Below are 22,235 nucleotides of genomic sequence, written 5' to 3' on the forward strand. Positions count from 1 at the left end.
ACTGGGGCCGGGGCCCGGGCCCGCCCTTTCGGCTTCTGCTGGGCTCTCCGGGAGGGCTGGCTTGGCCGCGCTCCCCGGGCACAGCTGCGTTAGTCCGGTGTGGACAAGTGGCGACACGTCCTCGTCGCTCTGGGCACTCGTCCGCGGCTGAGCCTCCGTTTTTCACTTGAGCCCCGAGCACTGCAGACCGCAGCTCCTGTTAAAGTTAACAGGGCTTTTTGCTTTGCTGTTTTATACATCTGGGACGTCTTCAGGTGCTGTTGCAGCCAGTGAAGCAGATCGCAGAGTGCTGCGTTAAAATACCTGAAGAATTGAGTTCAGATGCAGAAGTCAGCCTCAGGAGTCTCTCCTTTCAGAAAAGATGTCTAAACATTATGTTGATGTTTTAAGGACCAAGTGTTGAATTAAAGACATGAGGTTGTTTCTTGGATGCAGAGTTTTGAAACTGAATTGCCACTGTACCTTTCTTCATCAGTTTCCTTATCCATAGGAGCTTTGATACTTATTATCAAAGTTATAAGTGTATCATACACAAATTTCTTCTTGACTTAAATGTTTTCTGTATAATGAGCAGTCCTGTCACAACTGCATCTGCTCTTTATTTCCTGATTTGTTGGGAATGAAATTTGGATGTTTGGCTTATCTCCTAGTGGCAGCAGTACCTAATCCTATTGAAATGAATGGAGTTATCTCTTACTGCCTGGAAAACTCTTTAGCAAGAGCCAAACCACCGGTATTGTCATTGTATTTGGGATGATCATTTCTGCGCAGTTCGTATTTGGAAAATTAATTGCCCAGGGTTGATACCTAGAACTTAATCTGTATTATTAATTTATTTTTATCAAGAGACATTTCTGCTTTTGTTGACCAGTAGGTAGCACACACCTTGTGGATGTAATCAAGCCGTTCACTGAAAAGCCACCACGTGGTCTAGATACCACCATGTGGTACCAAGAATGAGCTAAAGCATAGGGCAGAGACTGAATTTACAAAGTATCAGTTTGATTTACATTGCAGATATTCCCATGTTCATTAGGAGGATATTTTCCTCTGAACCTCTTAGTAAGTTACGTAAGTAAATCTTGTATCCTCAAAAAGTTATGTACTCCTAAAACTTGTGTTTTGGAAAAGCTACCTTACATCGTAACCTTTTTTTTTTTTTCTTCTATATGTAACACTTAATCTTCATGAAGTAATACAAGAGAAAAGCAGCAAAGTATCAGTAAAAATATATTGCCTTCAAAAATAGTGTGCTGCCACTTTTGTAACTCTTTTGTTTATCATAAAATGTATCCTTTTATAATTGACAAAGCAAGGAAGAGGGGAAGAAAGACATTTTGTCTGTAAACTAAATGCGTAATTCTAGTCAGCCTAATGAATGATGCATGACAAAGTTGAGTTTCAGGTATACTACAAACTTCTGAATGTTTCCTACGTGCTTTGAGTGTTTTGGAGTTTTTTGTAAATCGATATTTTTCTCTTATTTTCAGGAGAGCCATATCGGCTTTTAAGTGGTACGGAATATGTTGTTGGACGCAAAAACAGTGCAATTTTAATTCAGGATGATCAGTCCATCAGTCGAAGTCATGCGGTTCTGACAGTAAGTCGTCCTGAAACAACTCCTGTAAGTAACCGGCATTTTACTGTGTTATCAATACTCTACGTGGATAATTCAGTCTGCCATGACTGTATATACTCTCATTTTGCTTTCACTAGTGTTTTATGCCTGGAGTAGAACCATTGATCACCTGCCTTTTCTTAATCTTGACTTACTTTTTTTTCTCTGGGTTGCTTGCCTGTGTTGAGAAATTTAGTGGCATAATTCTACTGGTCCAAGCTCCCATCTGAGGATTCCTTTTATCCCAGAGTGAAGTTTCACTAAGAATTTGTATTAAAATAATCATAGCAGGAAAATTATGCGATTAAATTTCATTACATAGACAAGCTTTAGGTCTGGTTCTGGAAAGGGCTTTAGTTGTCTTACTGCAGGCTTAGTTAGTGTTTCATTCCACATCATTAATTCTGTATTTGCTTAGGGGACTGAAAATAAAAATGTCCCAAGGAGAATTAGCAAGCAGCAATTTACTATCACTTATGTGTTGCAATGTTTATGGACATTCTGAAGCCAGTCAGCAGGAATTTCATTTATGTAACTGTATATAGAGTTTGAAACAAAATACATAAGATTTGTTTGTCCTTTTAATACTGCAAATAGTGTATAACTACATGGCAAAATTTCATAAAAACAGGCTGACAGTGTTCTCATTGGCTTGTGAATCATTTGGGAAATATGACAGTGTCTAACGTCTTCTCAAGACATGCTGGTGTCACCATGCCCTGCAGCTTCTGGAAGACTAGCAGTGCTCGTGGAAGGAAGTGAGGGAAAGTGTGACTTGGGCACCTGTGCCAGGGCTGAATGGTAGGTAAAAGCATCAGTAATAAATCTCAGAGCCTTGCTAAATCACAGTAGCAGAGGCTTTGGACCAATGAATGATTGCTTTGCACAGCCTCCAAAAAGACTGACTGAGAAGAACGAAAGTTCTGACGCTAAAAATACGTGTGTTTCCTCTCATTCCTTCACAGTGAAAACCAGAAGATGAATAGTGACACATAGCCAGCCTCATTGTCCAAAGTCTTTATTTAGGATGGTATTGTGTGGGCTTTTTCTTGTTTTTCTACTGCTTTGAACCATAATGATAGTAACCTGTTTCTGATAAAACTATCTAATTCTTATAAACTATAATGGCTTATTTATGTTTATTTTCAGAGCCAGTCTCCCTCAGTCCCTATATTAACAGTAACAGATACATCTAAGTATGGTACCTTTGTTAATGGATCAAAACTCAATGGCACTTCAGTGTCTTTGCAGCCTGGTGACAGAATCAACTTTGGAGTCTTTGAGAGCAAGTTTAGGTAAGTTCTTTGCAATTTGCTGCTTGGTATTTTATAATCAGTTTTTGAAAAGAGTATTTTTGCACATCGTACAACTTGGCAAGTGATACAGCAGTGATGAGTTTTTAGAAAGGAAAGAGATGAATAATATTTTGCCTGTGTTCCATACCTCCTTCTGCAATAGTTTTCCATTACATATTTTTATAATATAATTTATTTTGACACTAAGAGATTAAAATTGTTCATAGTAAAGCGTTGGCATTTTAGAAGTTGTTGTATCATGTGCAGTGAGTGTTTATCTTTGACAAAGAACAAAATCCTAAAACATAAATGGGTTCTAAAGAAAGTAGGAAAGTTTAGGGTAGGGAGAGAGCTTGTCTGAGCCCTTGTTAGCTGTTGATAGCATAATGAGAAAAGAACTGAGATAGCTGGAGGATGCTTTGTGCAGCACTAGCCATTGAGTGCTTGTTGCTGTGATGTACACCTGCATTCTCTTTAGTGCACCCAACTTGCTAATTTTTCAAATTTAACGTGGTAGTCAGTCCTATCTGTTTGAATATACGAAGCACTCCTTGAAGTGGTAGCTAAACAGAACAAATTCTCATGACCATTAAGTTCAACATTAAAGCAACCAGAAGTTGGCTCCGTTCCTTAAAATTTGACTTTGTCACTGCTGCTGGTATTATTTGATAGAAAAAACCAGCATTCTCTTCCACTTACTGTAATAAATTATTTTTTTATATTTTAGATAAACATACCTGAAATGTGGTACAGGAATCATTCTGTGAGACCTGATAAATCCTGGTGGTTGTACCAGAAAGCTTATTTAAATTTCTTTCTGCTTTGTAGACTAAACCACATCAAATAATGGAATTTGATATGCTGTAATTCCATGTGGAAGATCTACAAATATAAATAGGCTTATGGTCAAGGGTAATGGCAGTGTTAGGAAAAAAGTTACTTGAACTTGCATTCTACAACACTTATTTTTTTAAATACTAATCTGTTTGTGGACTGTTCTGTTGAGCGTATTTTTGCCTTTGGAAGCACATGCTCTATTTCTTCTGATACTCCCTGACCTTGCAATATTCTTGAAGCACTAATACTATGTGATGTCTGTGAAAGACCCAAAAGTCCTTAGAAGTATTTCAGACATCAAGTCAAAATGTTAATTTTTCTGAATAAAAATCAGGAATTTTTAAATCACAGTCTTTGATCTAGGTAAGAGTTTGGGGTCTTTTTTTTGTCTTCCAGCCCCCCCTCAGATTTCCCTGAGACACAAACAAGATAGTTAAGTCAGCTCTGTTCATCATTATGATTGGCTGAGATAACTAAAGCAATTCTTTTACTGTTCTTTTTCAGGGTAGAGTATGAACCATTAGTTGTCTGCTCCTCGTGTTTAGATGTTGCTCAGAAAACTGCTTTAAATCAAGCCATCCAGCAGCTTGGCGGCCTTGTAGTGAATGAATGGACAAAAAGGTGTACTCACCTTGTAATGCTATCAGTAAAAGTTACTGTTAAGGTATGTTGAGCTTTTGCATATTGATGGCGTTGTTTTGCAGTTTTTCCACAAACGCAAATCAAATTTTAGACCTGCTCAAGATTTTCCTTTGCAAAGCAATTAAGTCAACTCTTCCAAGTTTAGAAAGAGATGTACGTTGATGGGAGGTTGGAGGGAAAGAAAACGAAAGAGGCCAGTTTCGAAGACTGCCTTGCACACTTTCATAACTTCAGTCAAGACAGCAATTAAAAGCTAGGCTGTTACAAGCAAAGCTGTCCTGTTTTTCAGTAGCAAAATTCAGTGTTGTTCTATATGTTTGTGTGACTTTTTCCATATCTAAGAGCTTGAAAAGTTAATGTCAGTTGAACCATAATCTAGCTGAACTTTTTCCATACAGTAAATGTTTTCTGTCTTTTCAGACTATATGTGCTTTGATTTGTGGTCGACCAATTATAAAACCAGAGTTTTTTGTTGAATTAATCAAAGCTATTCAGTCCAGACAACAGTTGCCAAATCATGGAAGGTAAGTATCATGTTTTCAGTGTCACAGAATTAAATTTATGGGAGTTAGATTATCAGATAACTACATATTTATCTGATTATATGTGACAGAATATGTGAATTACAGTAACTTTATTTGTGGAAGAATGCTTAATATAACACACATTTTAACATTGAGGCAATCTTCTTGCTCTCATCCCTAGAGTTATAAAATAAGCTCTTGGAACTGACTGTATGCTTAGAGATGTTAGCAGCTCTAAATAGGAACTTGTTTCGTTGATTGTTTGAAGCAACATTTAAACTCTTTTTGAGTTGATACATTAAAATCAAGATAATTGATATAATTTCTTTTATAAAAATATAAACATATTTTGTTATGTCGTCATATTTTCCCAGTACACAGTTAGTTACTGAATTTACTGTAAACTTTGGTCACAACAGGGTTAGCCTGACCATTGAATTCCCTGGAATAGCAGGGGGTTTTAATTATCTGTTAAGAGATGAAGTGAGACTAATGTGCATTGGTCTTCACTGTATGAGAATAAAATACTCATTGTTTTCATGGTTAAATTAATTTGAAAAGCAATTTCTTACTTTGGAATAAATAATTACTGTAGAATAGCCCTTTCAGTTATTTTCTCCATATAGAAAATTATAAAAAAATCCAGTTATTGTATGAGAGAATTTCATGTGAGCAATAGCATTGCTACTATTTTTACCTTGAAAAAGGAGATAGCTGTGTTCTGTTTTGGGGTTTTTTTTATGAACACATGATTTATGCAGGTGAGAAATTTCCATTGTGTATTTTTAAAAGGTAAACTGCATGGGTACTTGTGGTTTTATCACTTCTACGCTTTGTATGCTTTGGAAGATACTGTGAAAATAAATACATAGTGAATGGGAATTGTAAGAATACTTGGCATTTGAAAAATAACATGTTGAATGTTTAATGTCAGTTAACAGGGAGAAGAATTTGTGAAATTACTTTAAATGCATTCAAGACATTATGATTTTTCTGAATGTGTTGTTTTAACCAGGTAGTCTGGACATCAGACCTTTATGATGGGGGGAAATAAGTGGCGAAGAAAAGTCACTTTGTTGCTTTTATGTATGTATGGCTATACATACATACATTATGTGTTAGGATGTAGCAATTCAATTTATTTTTTTTAGTGGGTCTGATGATAGCAATTGATGGAATAGTTTGAAGAACGAGGGGTGGAAAAGGGGTGGCTGAACAAAGCTCAGTGGTGCACATATGGTAATGGAAGCAAAACTGCAGAAGACTCATGCTAAGCTGCACTTGCTATGTGTTAAAATATGTTTCACGGAATGTGACAGTACCCTGTTAGAACAATACAGGTGCCAATCTGGAGCAATTGGTAGCAAATACTCTAGTTTCTAGATGCTGTTTTACATTTGCAGGGGTTTATGTAATATGTCAAATCAGTCATCTGTGAGTGGTTTAAAGTTCATTTGGTCTTCAGTTGCAGAAGAAAGGGGAGAACTTAATGATTGTAACTTTTCTGTCTACTTCTACATTGTTTTGTAAAGACATGAGAAAGCTAAACAAACTATTTAGCATCCTCTCAAATACTGGACATAAGGTTTTCTGGCAGATTTTTTGGTACAAGTAGTACAGGCCATCAAAAGCTAGCAATTGGTTGTGCAATCTGAAATTTGCTTGGTCTAACGTAAGCAGCTGTAAGGCTGGTGTTACTGTCTTACACTAACAAGCTGATAGTGGTTTGGGCCCTTAAAGGAAGGGACAACATGCACTTGGTTTTAATAGAGAAGTGACAATATTATTGAGCTGTTAAGTGCTCCCTAAAATAGAATTAGATGGATGTGTTTCCCTTTTTTTTAACATTCTTATTACCTTTTGAGACCCTCAGAGGGACTGAGTTCACTAAATGTGATTAACACTAGCAGTATATCCATTATTTAGCTTTCACAGAGAGAGTTCTGCATCAAGCTAAATGAGACAGCTGGTGTAATACACAGATCTATATTTAAAATAATTACAGTATCTTAAATAGGTGATATTTTTAAGATGAAGCTTGTTGGAAGATACTGGAAATTTACTGAGCAACTGTTTGCATTCAATTTCCAAAAATGCTTTTAACTTTCATAGGGAATCTCTACATTGTGCACTATAGCTAGAGCTGACCTGAGCTGGTATGTCCAGAAGGCACTAAATAACTTGAATATGAAATAAGTTTGGATATGAAATAAGAAAGGCATATTGATGTGGTAATACAGGGTGACACTGCTAATTACATCTTGATTACTACCATAGATCTGATAAAAAAATCTTAGGGAAATAAAATCTTAAAGTTCAAAAAAATTAAAACTTTTTGTTTATAGTAAGACTTCATAGAATTGCAAACGTGCAGTTCACATAATGAATGTGGCTTCTTACTTGAGGCTTTTTATGGTGAAATATATTACTGCAGTCCTGTGATACTCTCTGACAGCCTATAGAAGGAAGAAAATTAACTGAAGACCCCACTAATAGCTGCATAAGTGCAGCCCTGTATGAAGCAATGTGTTTTATTACAGCAATCCAGTGTAAGTAGTGCATGGCGTTGAAAAACTAGGAAAGTAACTGAACCTTTAACAGAAACTCATGAAGAATCAAAATCTATCTATGGAAAGATTCAAAACTGTAGAGTATCTTTTCTGGATAATGGTGTTACTGTTCAAAGCTTATGGGGAGAGAGTACAAGGAATGCTTCAGAATTGTAAGATGGAAAAAGACTGTGTTGCCTTTGAGCTTACGTCAGAATTGGATAAGAGTGTCAAAGGAAAATCAAAGGTTTCTTTGAGGAGGAAATGATCGCTTGAAGGTTCCTGCTGAAATTAAAAACCCAAGATATTTGAAATGTGTTTCTAGAGAAACTATAGTCCAGTTCTAAAGTAATAGAAGCTGCCGTTTCTCCCTTTTTACTCATCCTTTGGTTTTTAAAAAATAACTTTGTCCCCTGTATTTATCTTAGGTTGATAACCGTCTCTGTGGGGCTCTGTATCAGAAGTCTTCTGGCTTGGTATCTAAAATCTGAGTTGCCCTATTTCTTAAAATTAGCAGAATTTATCATATATATTTCAACTTCAGTGGAACAATATTTTTGTAAACAGACTTGAACAGGTTGTTGAAACTTATCAAATACTTGTTTTGTGAAACCTGATGGTTTTATGCTGGTTAATTTTCATTGTGGACATAAAGCTTCAGGAACTGATTGTGAAGAACAGAAAAGAAGAAACATTATTTAAAATTATCTGTAACTATATAATACATTTTAGCCTGTCATCACTGAATTACACATTTGGATGCAGTAGAAAATGTACATGCCTATTTTTGTGTTCGGCTGTAAATATTCCGAGTGTCTGAAGAATGTTTATATGTTTACAGATGGTGAAATTACCTATGTAATAAACTTTTTTTTTCAGAAACAGAAAAAATTCAGAATTTCATGGAGTATGTTTCTTAGAATCTGCTAATCTTTGCATAAATGAGGAAAAAATAATTTAAAAACCTACCTGTGTGTGCATGTGTATATGTAACTTACTGGGCTGCTAAAGCAGATTTTGGGAGTGTGTTTCAGCATCCTTTTTTTTTTTTTCCTGTGTAGTAGTATGAAAAGGATGTATAATCAGCAGTCAAAATAAAGATAAATAGTTCTTTGTTCAACCAGAGTACGTACATAAACTGCTGTTTAGCTACAGACATAGTATAGCACAGTTGAAATCAACTTAATTTCCCTTCTTTCTAGCATATGCCTTCACCTTGCTTTGTCAGAACTGCTGTAATAGTGAATATGTGGCTCAAAGATCTTGTAAATACTATCCTGAAATTATTAGTTAGATGCTTTTCTTAATGAGCTAATCATAAAAACCCTCTGTAGTTAAGTAGAGCTAACATCATAGGCTATGACAAAAATTAGAGCTTCAGGATAGAACTTCACTTTTGCCTAACCTGTTCGCCAGCTGGAACTGGGGACTCCTGGTCACCTCTCTTATATTGAACAAAACAACTGAGAATCTGCAGCGTGAATCAGTTCAGTTCTCTAGCCCACCAGCAAGAAAAGTGTTCTTATTTGCTGTCATCTAGTGTTGGTGGTACACAATTTCTTGATTCAGTAGAAGAGAAGGAGGGGTGGCTGTCCCCACCTGAAGGGTAGAGGAAGCAAGATGGCTAATCTTGTGTGGAGTTTTGCTATTAGCTAGAGTAAGTGCAGAATGAGATTCCAGTCTCATTTGTCAGTTAGTGGAAAATGAAGATAACCTGTACAGCAGATGCTTAAAGTGGATAGGTTGAATACATTCCTAAAAATGTTGTCCTCTTAGTTACTGAAGTAGAAAGCCTTGATCTTAGCTTAGATGTTGATAAATTAGAGGCTCTGTTTCTTCTTAACAATCTCTTGAAAAAATATTTATATAAATAGTTTTAAGAGAGCAATACAGTATTTTAACTTCAGAGCTTTACTCTAAAACAGAAAGGACTATGAGTCAGTACTGATAAGTAAATCTGAATTTTGTAACTTTTAAATTTTCTGTTCTTGCAGCTTTTATCCTCCAGTTGATGAGCCTTCCATTGGTGCTGAAAAACTGGATTTATCTGAGCGTCATGAAAGGAAAAAAATATTCAGTGGAAAAACTTTTGTATTTTTAACTGCCAAGCAGGTAATTAGGTTTTACATTGTGAAAATGTTGCAGGGGTAGTTAAGCACAGGTTCTGTTCTCTGTGAATTCACACTCATACTGGATTCATCAGGAAAGAAGGATTTCTATGTATTTATCTTACAATATGATGGCCTAAGCAAGATGAAATACAGGGGGAGAAACAGAACACATTGTGTCTGCATTAGGTGCTGATGCTTCTAAACTGACTGTATTTTAAGATTATTTATTTGCATTCTCTTTTTTAGCACAAGAAACTGGGTCCAGCAGTTATTCTTGGAGGAGGGGAAGCAAAACTGATGATAGAGGGAAGAAAAGAAACATCTTTACTCATTTCTCCTGAAGTTTGTGTTGTTGATGTGGACTTGACAAACTCTCAGATCCCAGGATCCATGAGAAACTGGACTGATTCCATTCTGACTGTCTTGCAAAGGTGCAGCATTGTTCTCTTGTACAATAGTATGGTAATTTCAGAATTTCTGCAGAGAATTAGTCATGGTGTTTGCATATATATTTAAGCAGTAGGATGCTGATAAAGTGGGCAATTTCTTCATTGCTTTAAGTATTTAGCATAGTAACTAAAATTTCTTGAAGCAGGAAAGAAAGGACTTGGACTTCTGTGAGGATTTGGTGGGGGTGTTTTTTCTTTTTTTTTTTTTTCTTTTTCCCCCAGAGGATCTAATTCGACAACAATTCATTGTAATGAAGCTGTTTTGAAATTACAGATAGAAAGTAGTTTTTCTTCTACTATTTAAAAAAAGTTAAAAATTAATGTATTCTAAGAATGGAAAATAGATCATGTATGATTTTTCAATAACTATACATATTTATTTAATGGAAAACAGGTGAGATAGCACCTGGTTAATTGCTGTCTAATTATTTGCATACAATGTTACTGAAGAGCAGCTTCTGTTTAATAAAAATAAGGTATTGTTTTGATGGCGTGGGGTTTTTTGTTTGAGAGGGCAGACTGCATATTTTTATAGATGTTACAATTTTCATTATGCTGTTTTATTAAAACAATGAAAGAAAACAAAATGCCAACCCTTAACCTAATACCTAAACATAGTTCCTCTGAATTTTCCCTCTAAATAGGGAAAACTACTCAAGCTCTTCTCGTGGCTGTGGTATAGAAAAGGGGTGCGTGTGCCTAACTGACTTGTAAGAAGTGCTCAAATCTTTCATGTCACTTTTCCATTCTCACACATTTTTGAATTAGAGGCAGAGCACAGCTGGTTAAATGCCCAGAAATCAAGTAGGGAGAGATGCGTTGGCTGAATTACTGGGACTAGAGAGTGGCTACAGCAGCAGGAAACAGGGAAGTCCATACGTATGGGATGTGGGTATAATGATGGATAATTATGCTGACTTACTGTGTTGTGAAAAATTGTAGTGTAGACTGATGTTTTTTGAAAGGAGAAACGAAATGTTTTGTGCTTTGTCATATCTGTGCCCATTGACCTATTCATCTTTAAACTTGTATTAAGAAACCTTTTTTTTCTTTATTTTATTTGTATATTAACAGCAAGGATCTCAGGGCTATTCCTGAGGCAGAAATTGGATTGGCAGTTATCTTCATGTCTACGGAAAAATACTGCAACCCTCAAAAGCAGCCTGGTAACAAAGGTAATTGGAAGAAGGGTAGTAATAAGTTAAACAGTATTAAAGAGGTAGTATTCCTTTTTGTACAGGGGCATCAATGGCTAATGTTCAAGTTCTTTTGTTTTGTTTTGAAAGACCACTAAAATAGAATGACACTGTTTGGAAAATGTATGCAAGTCTGAAGAGGTAATTGTTTTTTAATGGTCTAGTGATAAACTGCAATGAAAACTATATGACTCTTAGATGTAAATAAAAAAGCAGATCTAAAATTAGCGTAAAAAGCAGACACATAGTACATCGATCTTTAAAGGAAAGATACTTTAAAACAGTCTTCTGAAGCTCACATTTTTAGAGGCCACTGAATTAATATGTACGTGGTAGTTTGAATTCCATGCCATTCTATCTTTTATGAAAAGACTGGGGTAATAAGGAAGTAAAAGATGAATGTTAGAAATTGAGAGAATAAGAACAGAATTACTTTGTAAAGGCTTGCTTTTTTGCATGCAGGAATTTGCTTTAGGGAAATTCAGCTGCCTCCCGCCCAGTTCAAAATCAGACATGATCTTGATGTAACAAGTAAAAGCAGTGAGACATGATTGCAACATTTGCTAAAGTAATCGTTTGAGGGTGGACATTCCAAGTCTTGGCTTGAAACTTGTATTTGCTATACCAATAGTAATAAAAACCTTTGAGAGACAGAAAGAGTTTTTGTTTGTCTAATTCTCTTTTCGTGCTTCTTCCAAAATTGTTAGTCTGTATTTTGATTCTATAGAATTGTCAGAGTTATGTGTATAATTTTAGGTTCTATTCTGTTGTTCAAAGTGGTGTATCAGGTAGCAAATCTTACAATTTAAAAAAAAAAAAACCACCCAAAACATAAATTTGTCCTTACATACAGGAACATTACTTACTCAAAAATGTATTTTGAAGAGAGAAAGATGTACATGCAGTACTGACAGAGCTCTGAAAAATGTTTTGGTTGACTGATACTGTATGAATAACTTGTATGTGATCTGTTGTCTATTTAGTTAGTTTAGAAAACAATACAATTAATTCTCAGATTAAATTTAAAGATATTGACCCTGCAGACATCTCAATAAATCAGAAATGCTGATTTTTGTTTCCACTCTGAATGATTCCATTGGATAAAAATTAAATTGTCTGATCGAATTGTGTGAAAGGACTGTATATCAGGCTTTGAAAGGTAGCTATGTTTACAGTTTATTTGCTAAGAGAGAACAAATGCTGTTGTTTGGAGTTATAAAAAAACCTTCTGTGTATGTGTTAGAAGTCAAAGGATTGTAAATAAGACTGCTTCCTCTGATCTTGTCTCACAACAATGAATAGCAACATACATAATATGTAGTTGCTCAAGGAGGAGACCTGTTTATAGGTTACAGCGGTAGGAAAAACTAATGAATGAATGTATAAAGAAGGGTTTATCTGAAAAGATAGTATTGTCATCATATTCTCAATCAGAATGAGATGCAGGAAGAATGTAAAAGTCTGAGAGATGAGTAGTGATTAAAAAAAAAACACCTGTATCTAGAAGCACAATAAGACATACACTAAAATAGTAAATGTTAGTATCCTTTGACTTGGAGAAGACTAAGTATATGAAGACAAGGTCAGACAATATAAAAGATGTTTTACAGAGAAATAATGTGAATAACTAGAGAGCAGCAAACAATGTCTTAAGGCAATCCCTTGACTATGGGGATTATGAGAAATTGGCTGTAAAAGACATTTATTCTAAAGTTTTTTTTTATAGCAAATAATAGAAATAATCCCAAATACAATAATCACATATTAGAGATCATCATAAAGCAGTAAATGTAAGGAATTTTGTGCTCTGACAGTTTTGCATAAAAAATATGTTGCATGATTTATTAATTACATTATGTCCATATTAATATATGAATTGCCATTATGCTTCATTTTTATTGAAACAAAATTTGATTACTTAATTTAGTGGAATATTTAACTAAAACTGAATCCCAGAATATGGTCTTTTAGAACTGTTATTTTCAGGGTTTTTAATTAATACATCTGCTTAATTTTTTTTATTAAAATTGCAATAAAACTATTTTACCAAAATCTCACCTGTTGCGTGATAACGCATGCAAAGAAACACAGATTTGATATTAACCTCTTAATTCTTGTGTTGATCTTGTAGCTGTAACTAAATGTACTCCTGCATCAGCTGTTGTAGGGCGAGCCATTTCTCAGAGTTTGGCTGTGGATGAAACCATAATGTCGACTGCTGCAGATGACAGCGCAGTATGTGTAGCTGATGCAGAAATAGAAGAACAGACATGGTAAAGTATTCATGGAAACAGTTTCTAAGCTAATACTTGCAAATCAATCTTTTGTGGCAGAGGAACTGTATCATTGCCATGGACAAAGATATACAGTGTTTGAAATGGCACAATAAATTTTTGTCACTTGTCTGTAGTGAGATAATTTCTGCTTTTGACTGGTAGATAATGGAAAACATCGCATAGGACTTATGACTCTTTCAGGTACAAATGTAGATACTTCATATCTGATTTGACTGTCTTAACTGTTAAAATTTTTCAAGCCATTTCACAGTTATAAAAATATATTTGTTGTAGCAGATTTTACAGTTTGTTTTTAGCACACCTGCATTGTTTATAAGTTCAAAGTACAGGTACAGCTTTTTTAAAAAGTGGTATTCTGTCATGTATCTCTGTGGTGACTTTTTGTTTGTTCACTTAGTATTTTTTTCTCTCTAATACAGTATGGAGACAGCAAATACTCCCCAGATGAGCAGAAGTGGGAAAATGGCTTTTCAGGATATAACCAGTGTAAAGAAAAACCCTAGCACAAGCGGCAATGTAAATACAGGAACTTCGATATCTAGAGTGAACAGAACTCCTGGGTTTAGTCAAAAAAGTCATCCTGACTCGCCATCTAAAATTTCAGAAGCTGGTAAACCTAGTGAATGCGCTTCACGTCACCAGTCGAACTCAATTACAAATTACTTCCAAGTAGCTAGAAAAAGGTATGTTGAAATGTTCTTGACATTACTTCCCTTTATTGTTATGTTGGTGCTGTTTCTGGAAAATAATTTTAACTGAAGGGTGTACATTTAATTCAAAACATACTTAAAAAGATTATTTTTAGATCAGCTTCCTAGAATGGCAAGCTTTTCCTCAAGGGTACTTAACGTTCAAATTTCACAATGCAGTCACTAAAACACTAGGAAGCTGTTATGTTGCAGATGCAGCTAGTCATATTAAAAAATGCTTTTGTAAATTCTTTCTTTTGTAATTACTTTCTTGCTAAGGGAAAGAGTTGAAGAAGAAGAAACATCTGTACCCAAACTAGCAAAACTGGAGGAAAGGTCATCTCCTGCTTCCAAGTGCACTAAACCCACAGCTTCATCAGTGTGGAACTGTGAAGCAGAACAGCATCCAAAGGAAAATAATATCCTGGACCCAAACCCAAATTTTGCATTAGAAGACACAAGTTTAAAGCTTATAGGGGAAAGTGGCAAACTAGCAAGTGATAAAACAGACACTAAAATTACTTCTAGTGAGCAGCATGCACCAAAGAAGAGAAAGGAGTTAGATGATTTATCTGAAGATACAGAGGCCCTAGAAATTGTGTTTGGAAGCAGAGACCTAGACTGGGAAGATCAAATGGCAGATCAGGACCAAGAAGCTCAAGGAAATATACGAAAAAAAAGATGTTTGGAAGCAAAAAGAAGCCATATTCCAGAAGTAAATGTAAATCAGAGAGAGGAGAATAAAATATTGGTAAGTTACATTCTTCTCAGTTGCCTAGTCTTGAAATTTACAGTTGTGATAGAAAGATGCAGATAGCTTCTTTAAGGATGAGGCTGCCTGCATACAGAAAGTGGCTTTGTAAAGTTCGTTTGCTTAAACCTCTCAAATCACTCTAAACTAAAAATTGACATGATGTATCTATTACATGTGAACATTGCAGTGTTAAGCCTGTCTAAAAGTTTTGTCATCCTTCAGGATCTTGTTTCTTTGTGAATTGAAAGCTGCTTGTATTCTGAAAGTTTTCCTCTCTTTTTGCCTGAAGTACTGTAGGTAACAGCAGAATATATCCCTGGTCCAAGAAAAACTTCTCATATGTTTTTAATTATAATGTTGATATTTATACTAAAATAATACTCAATTGTATTATCTTTATGTAATGAATTTTCTGAAGAAACTTCTGTGAAGTTGAATACCACAGTAGTGTCCAGCATCTTTAAAGTCAGAATCTCTAGGTGTCCCATGAAAGATTATTAAAATTCCTGTGAGGCAATTCAAATCATTAATGTCCTCTTTAAAAAAACCCACACATCCACACACCCCCAAACCCCACAGCTTGTGATTAGTTTTCTTGATTATTTCTCTGGTTTTGTTTTTGAAATTAAGGCAGTTTTCTAAGAGAAATGAAGGAAACAATGGATTTTGAGTTAACAGTAGCCACTTCATTGGAAAAAAAAAAAGCAGGTTTGTAGAGGAAAGCAATGTTGAGGGCTCTAGCAAAGTAGACTGTTAACAATGCAGGGGGAACAAGAGAGAAGGAACAAGTTTAATTTTTATTTAAAAAATACAAAAGCTTACTGTCCAGTCAGTTCTTATACAGTGTACACAGTGTTTAAATGCTGCGATAATAAAGTTTGAATATACGATTGAGTAACTGGAATTTGCAAGATATCCTGGATCAGATGAGAATTAGTAGTTAGTAATTGTTTGTGCATCCTTAGCTCAGACCGACTTAACAGTCTTCTCTCAATACTTTACTGTAGCTTGCTTCTGGCAAAGTGCAAATTTTTAACTTTGTTACAATGCTTTTTTGTGTGTGTTAGTGACAGGCAAGTTTTAAAAGACAAGTCAGTCTTATAATAGTAGAGAATCTTTGTTTGTTGCTGTCTATACTGTCAGAGAGGAGGTAGTTTCTGTTGCATTTAACCATACTGAGAGACTAAAATGTCTGCTTGGAATAGTCTTTGGAATTTTGTTATGGCCTGAGAAATTTTGCCAGTCCAACTTGTTGTCAGGATCGTGAAGGAAGATGAATTCTTATATAAAACTAAACTGTTATTTTTATCAGATAAGCACTTAAAGATTTTTGCTGACAAGAAGTCTTCTAATAGTTTAATTAATGATGACCTATATTATATTTCCAGTGGAACAGGAAGGAGATTTCATGATACAGCTCCATAGGTGTGGAGCTAACTATTTTAAGTATAGATGTACCTTGTGTATATGGTGAGACAGAGAATGTGGGTAATTGACTCAAAATCTATACAGTGCATAAAACTTACCTGTTTATATTGATTTGAAAATGGTTATTGCACTGTAAAGAACAGAAAACAATTTTATGTAATTAAATTTGCATTTAATTTCAGTGTTGTATTTTAAATAACTTTTAATCAAACAGAAAGAAGAGGAACTTGAATCAGTTCTAACTTCAGAAATTGAAAGTGAGATCAAGGAAGAGTCACCAGTCTTGGTAAGAAACCTGTTAATTGTAAATTTAAACAGCCAGCTTTGAAACAGGATCCACAAATACTATGTTCTTAAAAGCAGAACTTTGATGGAAAGATTCTGAAGAGATAAAGGAGAGTGTAGCCAGTCAACAAGAGGCAAGATAAAACTTCTTCGCATATGTACAGAAAACAGTCCAAGAAGAGGGAACGCTATGCAGTTATACCATTGGCATAAGTGCAGTGTCAGCTCAGATTAAGGGACCTTTATTTTATACTTTGCAATAAAACAACTGTACTGCATCTGGGCTGGAGCTCTCTGTGAAGATAGTTTAACATTACTTGTGAACTTGTCCTGCACCCATAGGTCTAGCCCCAAGCAGCAAAGCGTGTATGCAAACTTGCTGACATACGAGCATTCTCATGTACAAGAAAAAGTTTCTTCATTGATCAGATCCAGCTTACAGCCCTAAAGTTGGCCTAAATGGTAAATCTATATGCTAGAATTGAGCTGAAGATGTTCAGCGCTGTCTTCCTTGGAGTTAGCTGGAGTTTTCATTAGAGTAAGCTTACTTGATTAAATTAGTTCAGGTAAGAGGCAAGGTGAAGGGGAGGAGTGAAATAATTCTTATATATTGGCTAAATTGAAATTTAAAAAAAATAATCATTTACTGGAAGCTTTATCCTGAAGTAAAATCCTAGTGAAATGAGGTACACTGACTTCATTATTACTGCTGCAGTTCTTAATGATCCTGTCTTTTCAACAGACATGATAGACGTAAATTTTACTGAGCTCCCAGCTCTATTGGTAGTATATAAGGAGGCTGAGAAGTACATCTATCTTCTTGGCTTCTAGCACTGCTGCTGCTTTCCCTCACCCTTTTGTAATCCTAACTTTTGCCTCAGCTGTGCTTATGATAATTTCTCTCTCTAAAGTTTATACTGTTAGATGTGTTGCATGTCTGTTTATACACTTGAAGTGTTCCCTCTTTTTTTTTTTTTTTTTTTTCTTTCCACATAAGAACCACAACAAACTTCAAGATGACTCCAGCAATCTTCCTAGCAGACTTCTGTTGACTGAGTTTAGATCGTTGGTTGTCAGCCATCCAGGACAGAACAGTCAGCTTACTGGAAATACCAGTTATGGGGGAAAGAAAAATTTCAAAATATTCAAAAAGGTTAGTGTGTATTTGAAATGGTCACAAGATGGCACTATTTAAAAATACTAAAAAAATATTGCCTTAAGATTGTAGAAACATGTTATAAACAATTTTTTTAATTGATAGTAACTACAGAAAGAATGTAAATACCACCTTATACTGTTAACAAATATTTTGCTAATTTGCTGAAGAAGTACCAGGCTGACAACAGGTTACCTCATGCCAGATTATTTAGATATTTGTGCTCTCTATTCCAAGCTGTTACTTGGAATAAGTTATTAAGTGATGCCTACCATAACTTCCAGTTGTACCTCCAAAAGCTAGCAATTTGACTTCTCCAAAGACCTACGTATAAAGCATATGCTGATTCAAAATTTTGCATTTTATCTAATAAATCTTGGATTTCTAAATAGAATTAAATCTAGCATGTTACAAAAGTAAGATTATTGCTTGCTTAGGTGCTAAAGATAATTTCAAGAAGATTTTTGGTGTTCAGTGTAAAAATACCACTTCAGCTCATATTAAAAAAACAAAACAAAAACCATCCAAATAAACAAAACAAAAAAAAGGTGTAAGATTACTAGTAATGCATTTCAGTAAAATATTGTGTAGAGAGTGAGAGTCACGTAATGCAACTTCCAGCTTTCTGGGAGTATGCTCTCATTTTTTAGATAACACTGTAAATTTCTGATAGTATTTTCTTTTCTACTGTTATGTAATAGGTGCTTATGCATTCTGATGATAAAATAGACTCTATTGGTAAAAATCAGTTTTAAATGGAGTTTAAAAACATTATATATACTACCAGATTTATTTAGCATATGTAACTTAGCAGCTATTTTTTTGTTTCTTTTGGTAAAAGGAAGGAGCTAATGGCTTTTTTCACTTCCATCTCTGTGAAATATGATCTGTGATAAATGTTAATCAAAGGAAGACTGACTGACTTTCTTCTGTGATACCTGAAAAGACTTTCTGAATTGTTAAAACAGACCTTTTTACTTGCAGTGTGCTTGCCTTGTACTGTAATTGTAAGAATTTATTGTCTGACAGGTAGCTTATCCAGGGGCAGGACAACTTCCGTACATTATTGGAGGGTCAGATTTGATTGCTCACCATGCTAAAAAGAATTCAGAGCTAGAAGACTGGTTAAGGCAAGAAATGGAGGTAAGGAATTATTTCTTAAAGATGATCAAACAAAAACTTGACTTAATGTAAGTGGTCATACCAACCTGTGGTCATAACTGAAATACTTCAGAATTTTATTTTTGAAATAAAACCTCAGCCAATTAACTGAGGAACATAAACATTTGAAAAGCTACTGAAAGTCAGAGGTCAGTGGTAAGGCTTATCTTTTTGCTGATTATTTGAATTCATTTTAAATGCAACATTCATATAATCAGAAATATTGATTTGAAGCAAAATCAATAGCCTAAAAGAATGATCTGGGTTTTAATAAGCAAAATAAGCATTATGGAAACTTGTGACTTCTAAAAATGTGACAAGGAGCTACAAAGAACTTATATATGGTTCACTATGTGTTCTATATGTGTTCAAATTGTTACACAGTACAATTGATGCTCTATTCTTGAACAGAACAGAAAATACCCGAGTAAAATTCGGTTGGAATGTACTGAAGAGATATAGTAAGAATAAATTTAATATTTTTAGTATTGCAAAAATCTTCACCTTTGTATGTAAAAGTTCTAAAATATTATATTTTATCATGGCAGTTCTCTAGCACTTTCATTTTCCAATAGTTTCTTTAAAAATACTTGCTGGTGAGTCATATTATGTTTCTACAGCCTAATCAAGATCCTGTTATATCAACACTTTTTGATTATCTTCTTTTTTTTTTTTTTTAATCTCTGGGAATAGATAACACTAGTTAAAATTTCCTTTATGCACCAATAATCAGATAAGTATTGTCATAGAAACGGGGCAATTTTTAAAAAGCAAAAGACATATTTCTGATCAAAATTGATACCTTGCACAAACTAAAACTGCTACCATTAGTTGGTAGCAGTAGCCAAACTTGAGTAGTAAAATATATTAGCTAATGTTGAATATGCACTGAATGGAGTACTTCAAGAAAACTTATTTCTTCAGGAAAAACTGTGTTAGTGCAGGAATTCTTCTATATTATCCATTAGCTTTATCCTTAACATCAAATATTGAATAAACTTATTTTCTCAGGAACAGAACCGACATGCAAGAGAAGAATCACTTGCTGATGATCTCTTTAGGTAAGAATTTTATGTTTGTATGTAGAAAATCTGAATTTTTTGCATCACTTTTTTTTTTTCTCCCCTCCAAAATTCCAATTTTGAAAAGACTGCTTCGACTATTCTTTTCAAAATTCTATGTATTCCCACATATGAAATATACCCAAAATGACTCAACAACTTGTCTCAAATGTTTTATGCCTTAAACTGTCAGTTTCATTCAGACTTGCTACATTATTTTTTTTAATAAGAACATTCTCAAGCAAAAATGTTGCTATTTCCTGGCTCATGTACACAAGCTTGATTGTTCACAAAGGCTGGAAGAGATTCCAAGTTCAGGCTTTCCACCATTAGTATTTGCTAGAGCCTAATGAAGTGTTTTGATCTGACAATTAAGTCAGTCATCTGAACTGCTAAGAAAAAGCATTGGATGGGGTCTGCCAGTTTTTCATTCTGGCCATGGCACTTGTCTGTCCCTGTGCTGATTCATTTGAGGGAGCTAAAGCAACAGAATACTAGTTCTGTGAAAAAGTGATTGGCAGGACTGCTTGCTTTATTTTTTTTTTTTATCTTCGAAGTAGTGATTCACAGAATTTAAAACAAAAAAATAAAAAAAACCACCTAAGTAAATCCTTCAGTATGGCCCCCTTATCTTTGAGACCTTAAGCTGCTTTCAAACCCATTTGCAATGAAAGAGATCCTGCCTTTTTTTTTGCTTGTTTAAAAACTCCCTCAATGCCTTGCTGTCTTTCTAGTTTTCAGACTGAGGAGGCATTTTTGTACTGATCACTCTGTGCTCTTGGCAGTGTAGTAGTCATTTATTTTATCTTAATCAGTGCTCATGTCACAGGAGTTTGAGAGATTTCTTCGGTAGGTCTGAGTTCATCTTGGCTGTTTGCAATTGCTTTTTGCCGTAACTCCTTACATTTGCCTCTAAAACGCGGTCTGTTTCAGTAGTTTTCTTTCAATAACCTTCACTTCAGTTGTCTACTGCTTTCCCTAATCTCTTTTGAAACAGAGAATCATCCTATTCAGTTGATTTCCTGTCCAGTTACTTTCAACTGTAATCCTAATTTAATGATTTATAACCACTTTCTAATTAAAGAAAAGTTCTAAGACAAGTTTGTTACTTTATCCAGTTTTTATGTGTGCAATACAGCCTTTAAACACATGTCAGTTACAGAGACATTTGTAAAAATATGGTGCAGCTTGATTGCTGTGCTGGAATATTAACTGGTTCAAAACATCTTGAATTAATTTTAGCCTTTCAAAACACAGCAGTGGAAACTTAAATAATTCACATGCATTCATGCTTAGAAAAGTTTTACCTCAACTCCAATTTATTTAGGGTAGTTGTACTGATAGGAGTTTCCACAGTCAAAAAAATTTAAACAATTCAATGTTCAGCAGTTTGTAACATATTTCTAATTTTGTCCTTAATCCTGAGTAAAACTACTTGGCATAATGCTAATATTGTTAACAGCTGCAATTTCCCATGAAAATTGCATTTGAAGATGCTATTAGAAAGAGTCATGCAGTCCTCCAAGGTAAAGATGAGCTAGAAAGAAAAGCTGTGCCCTCAACTGCTGCTGAGTACATACTGAGAGGAGGAAGGGAAAGCATATCATACTATCTGCTAAGACTACAGATAAATGGATTATGTTCAGCAATAGCCCATTGTATCCTTCACTCCCTGTTCCCAGCAAGTTCTTTTGTTTCTTTGTGCATTCACTCACAGTAGTGGAATCTCTGTAGTCCTTTTTCCATTTCAGGCCACAGGCACTGTACAGTTTCCTTTCTGTGATAATGTTGTTTGATTTCTTTCTGTCTGGAAAATATTATCCAGGCTTCATTTAACATGGAAAATGGCTGGAGGTGAGGTGGGAGAGATTACATAAAAAGATGTTCATGACTCAGTGTCACCATCTCCATAGTCAGTCATGGACAGGGTTGAAGCCGTTGGTGTCCTGCTGGCAGGTTTCTGTCACATATCATCCCTTTCCTCTATCTGCTTATCTCCACCCCACCCCCCCCACCCCCCCCCACCCCCAAAAATAGGGTTTGGTGTCCAGGACATACTTAAATGTTAGAACTAATAGCAATAAATTCAGATAAATGCTTTGAGATTTAATAGAAGGATCTCATTTTGTTTAGCAAAGATTTCATTATTTTCTTAGTTTTTATGTGAAGAAACAAGCAACCAC

General features: G+C 35.0%; 1 protein-coding gene across 6 annotated transcripts in view; it reads left to right on the forward strand.

The window, feature by feature from the left end:
• NBN (nibrin) overlaps positions 1-22,235 on the forward strand; it is a 35,131-nt gene that overhangs the window by 4,044 nt on the left and 8,852 nt on the right. The window contains exons 2-16 of one of the 6 annotated variants that reach the window (XM_054814306.1): positions 1,491-1,624; positions 2,250-2,419; positions 2,768-2,913; positions 4,255-4,414; positions 4,813-4,916; positions 9,460-9,577; positions 9,823-10,007; positions 11,100-11,200; positions 13,353-13,494; positions 13,938-14,201; positions 14,487-14,958; positions 16,604-16,675; positions 17,672-17,827; positions 18,860-18,973; positions 20,003-20,052. In XM_054814306.1, the coding sequence (XP_054670281.1) occupies positions 2,417-2,419; positions 2,768-2,913; positions 4,255-4,414; positions 4,813-4,916; positions 9,460-9,577; positions 9,823-10,007; positions 11,100-11,200; positions 13,353-13,494; positions 13,938-14,201; positions 14,487-14,958; positions 16,604-16,675; positions 17,672-17,827; positions 18,860-18,973; positions 20,003-20,052 (2,087 nt within the window). In that variant the 5' untranslated portion in view covers positions 1,491-1,624; positions 2,250-2,416. Of the gene's footprint in view, positions 1-1,490; positions 1,625-2,249; positions 2,420-2,767; positions 2,914-4,254; positions 4,415-4,812; positions 4,917-9,459; positions 9,578-9,822; positions 10,008-11,099; positions 11,201-13,352; positions 13,495-13,937; positions 14,202-14,486; positions 14,959-16,603; positions 16,676-17,671; positions 17,828-18,859; positions 18,974-19,402; positions 19,453-20,002; positions 20,053-22,235 lie in introns of all 6 variants that reach the window. The other 5 variants (XM_054814304.1, XM_054814300.1, XM_054814303.1 and 2 more) reach the window with 5 other exon arrangements.

This window comes from Grus americana, chromosome 2 (assembly GCF_028858705.1).
Source record: "Grus americana isolate bGruAme1 chromosome 2, bGruAme1.mat, whole genome shotgun sequence".
NCBI classification, from domain to species: domain Eukaryota; kingdom Metazoa; phylum Chordata; class Aves; order Gruiformes; family Gruidae; genus Grus; species Grus americana.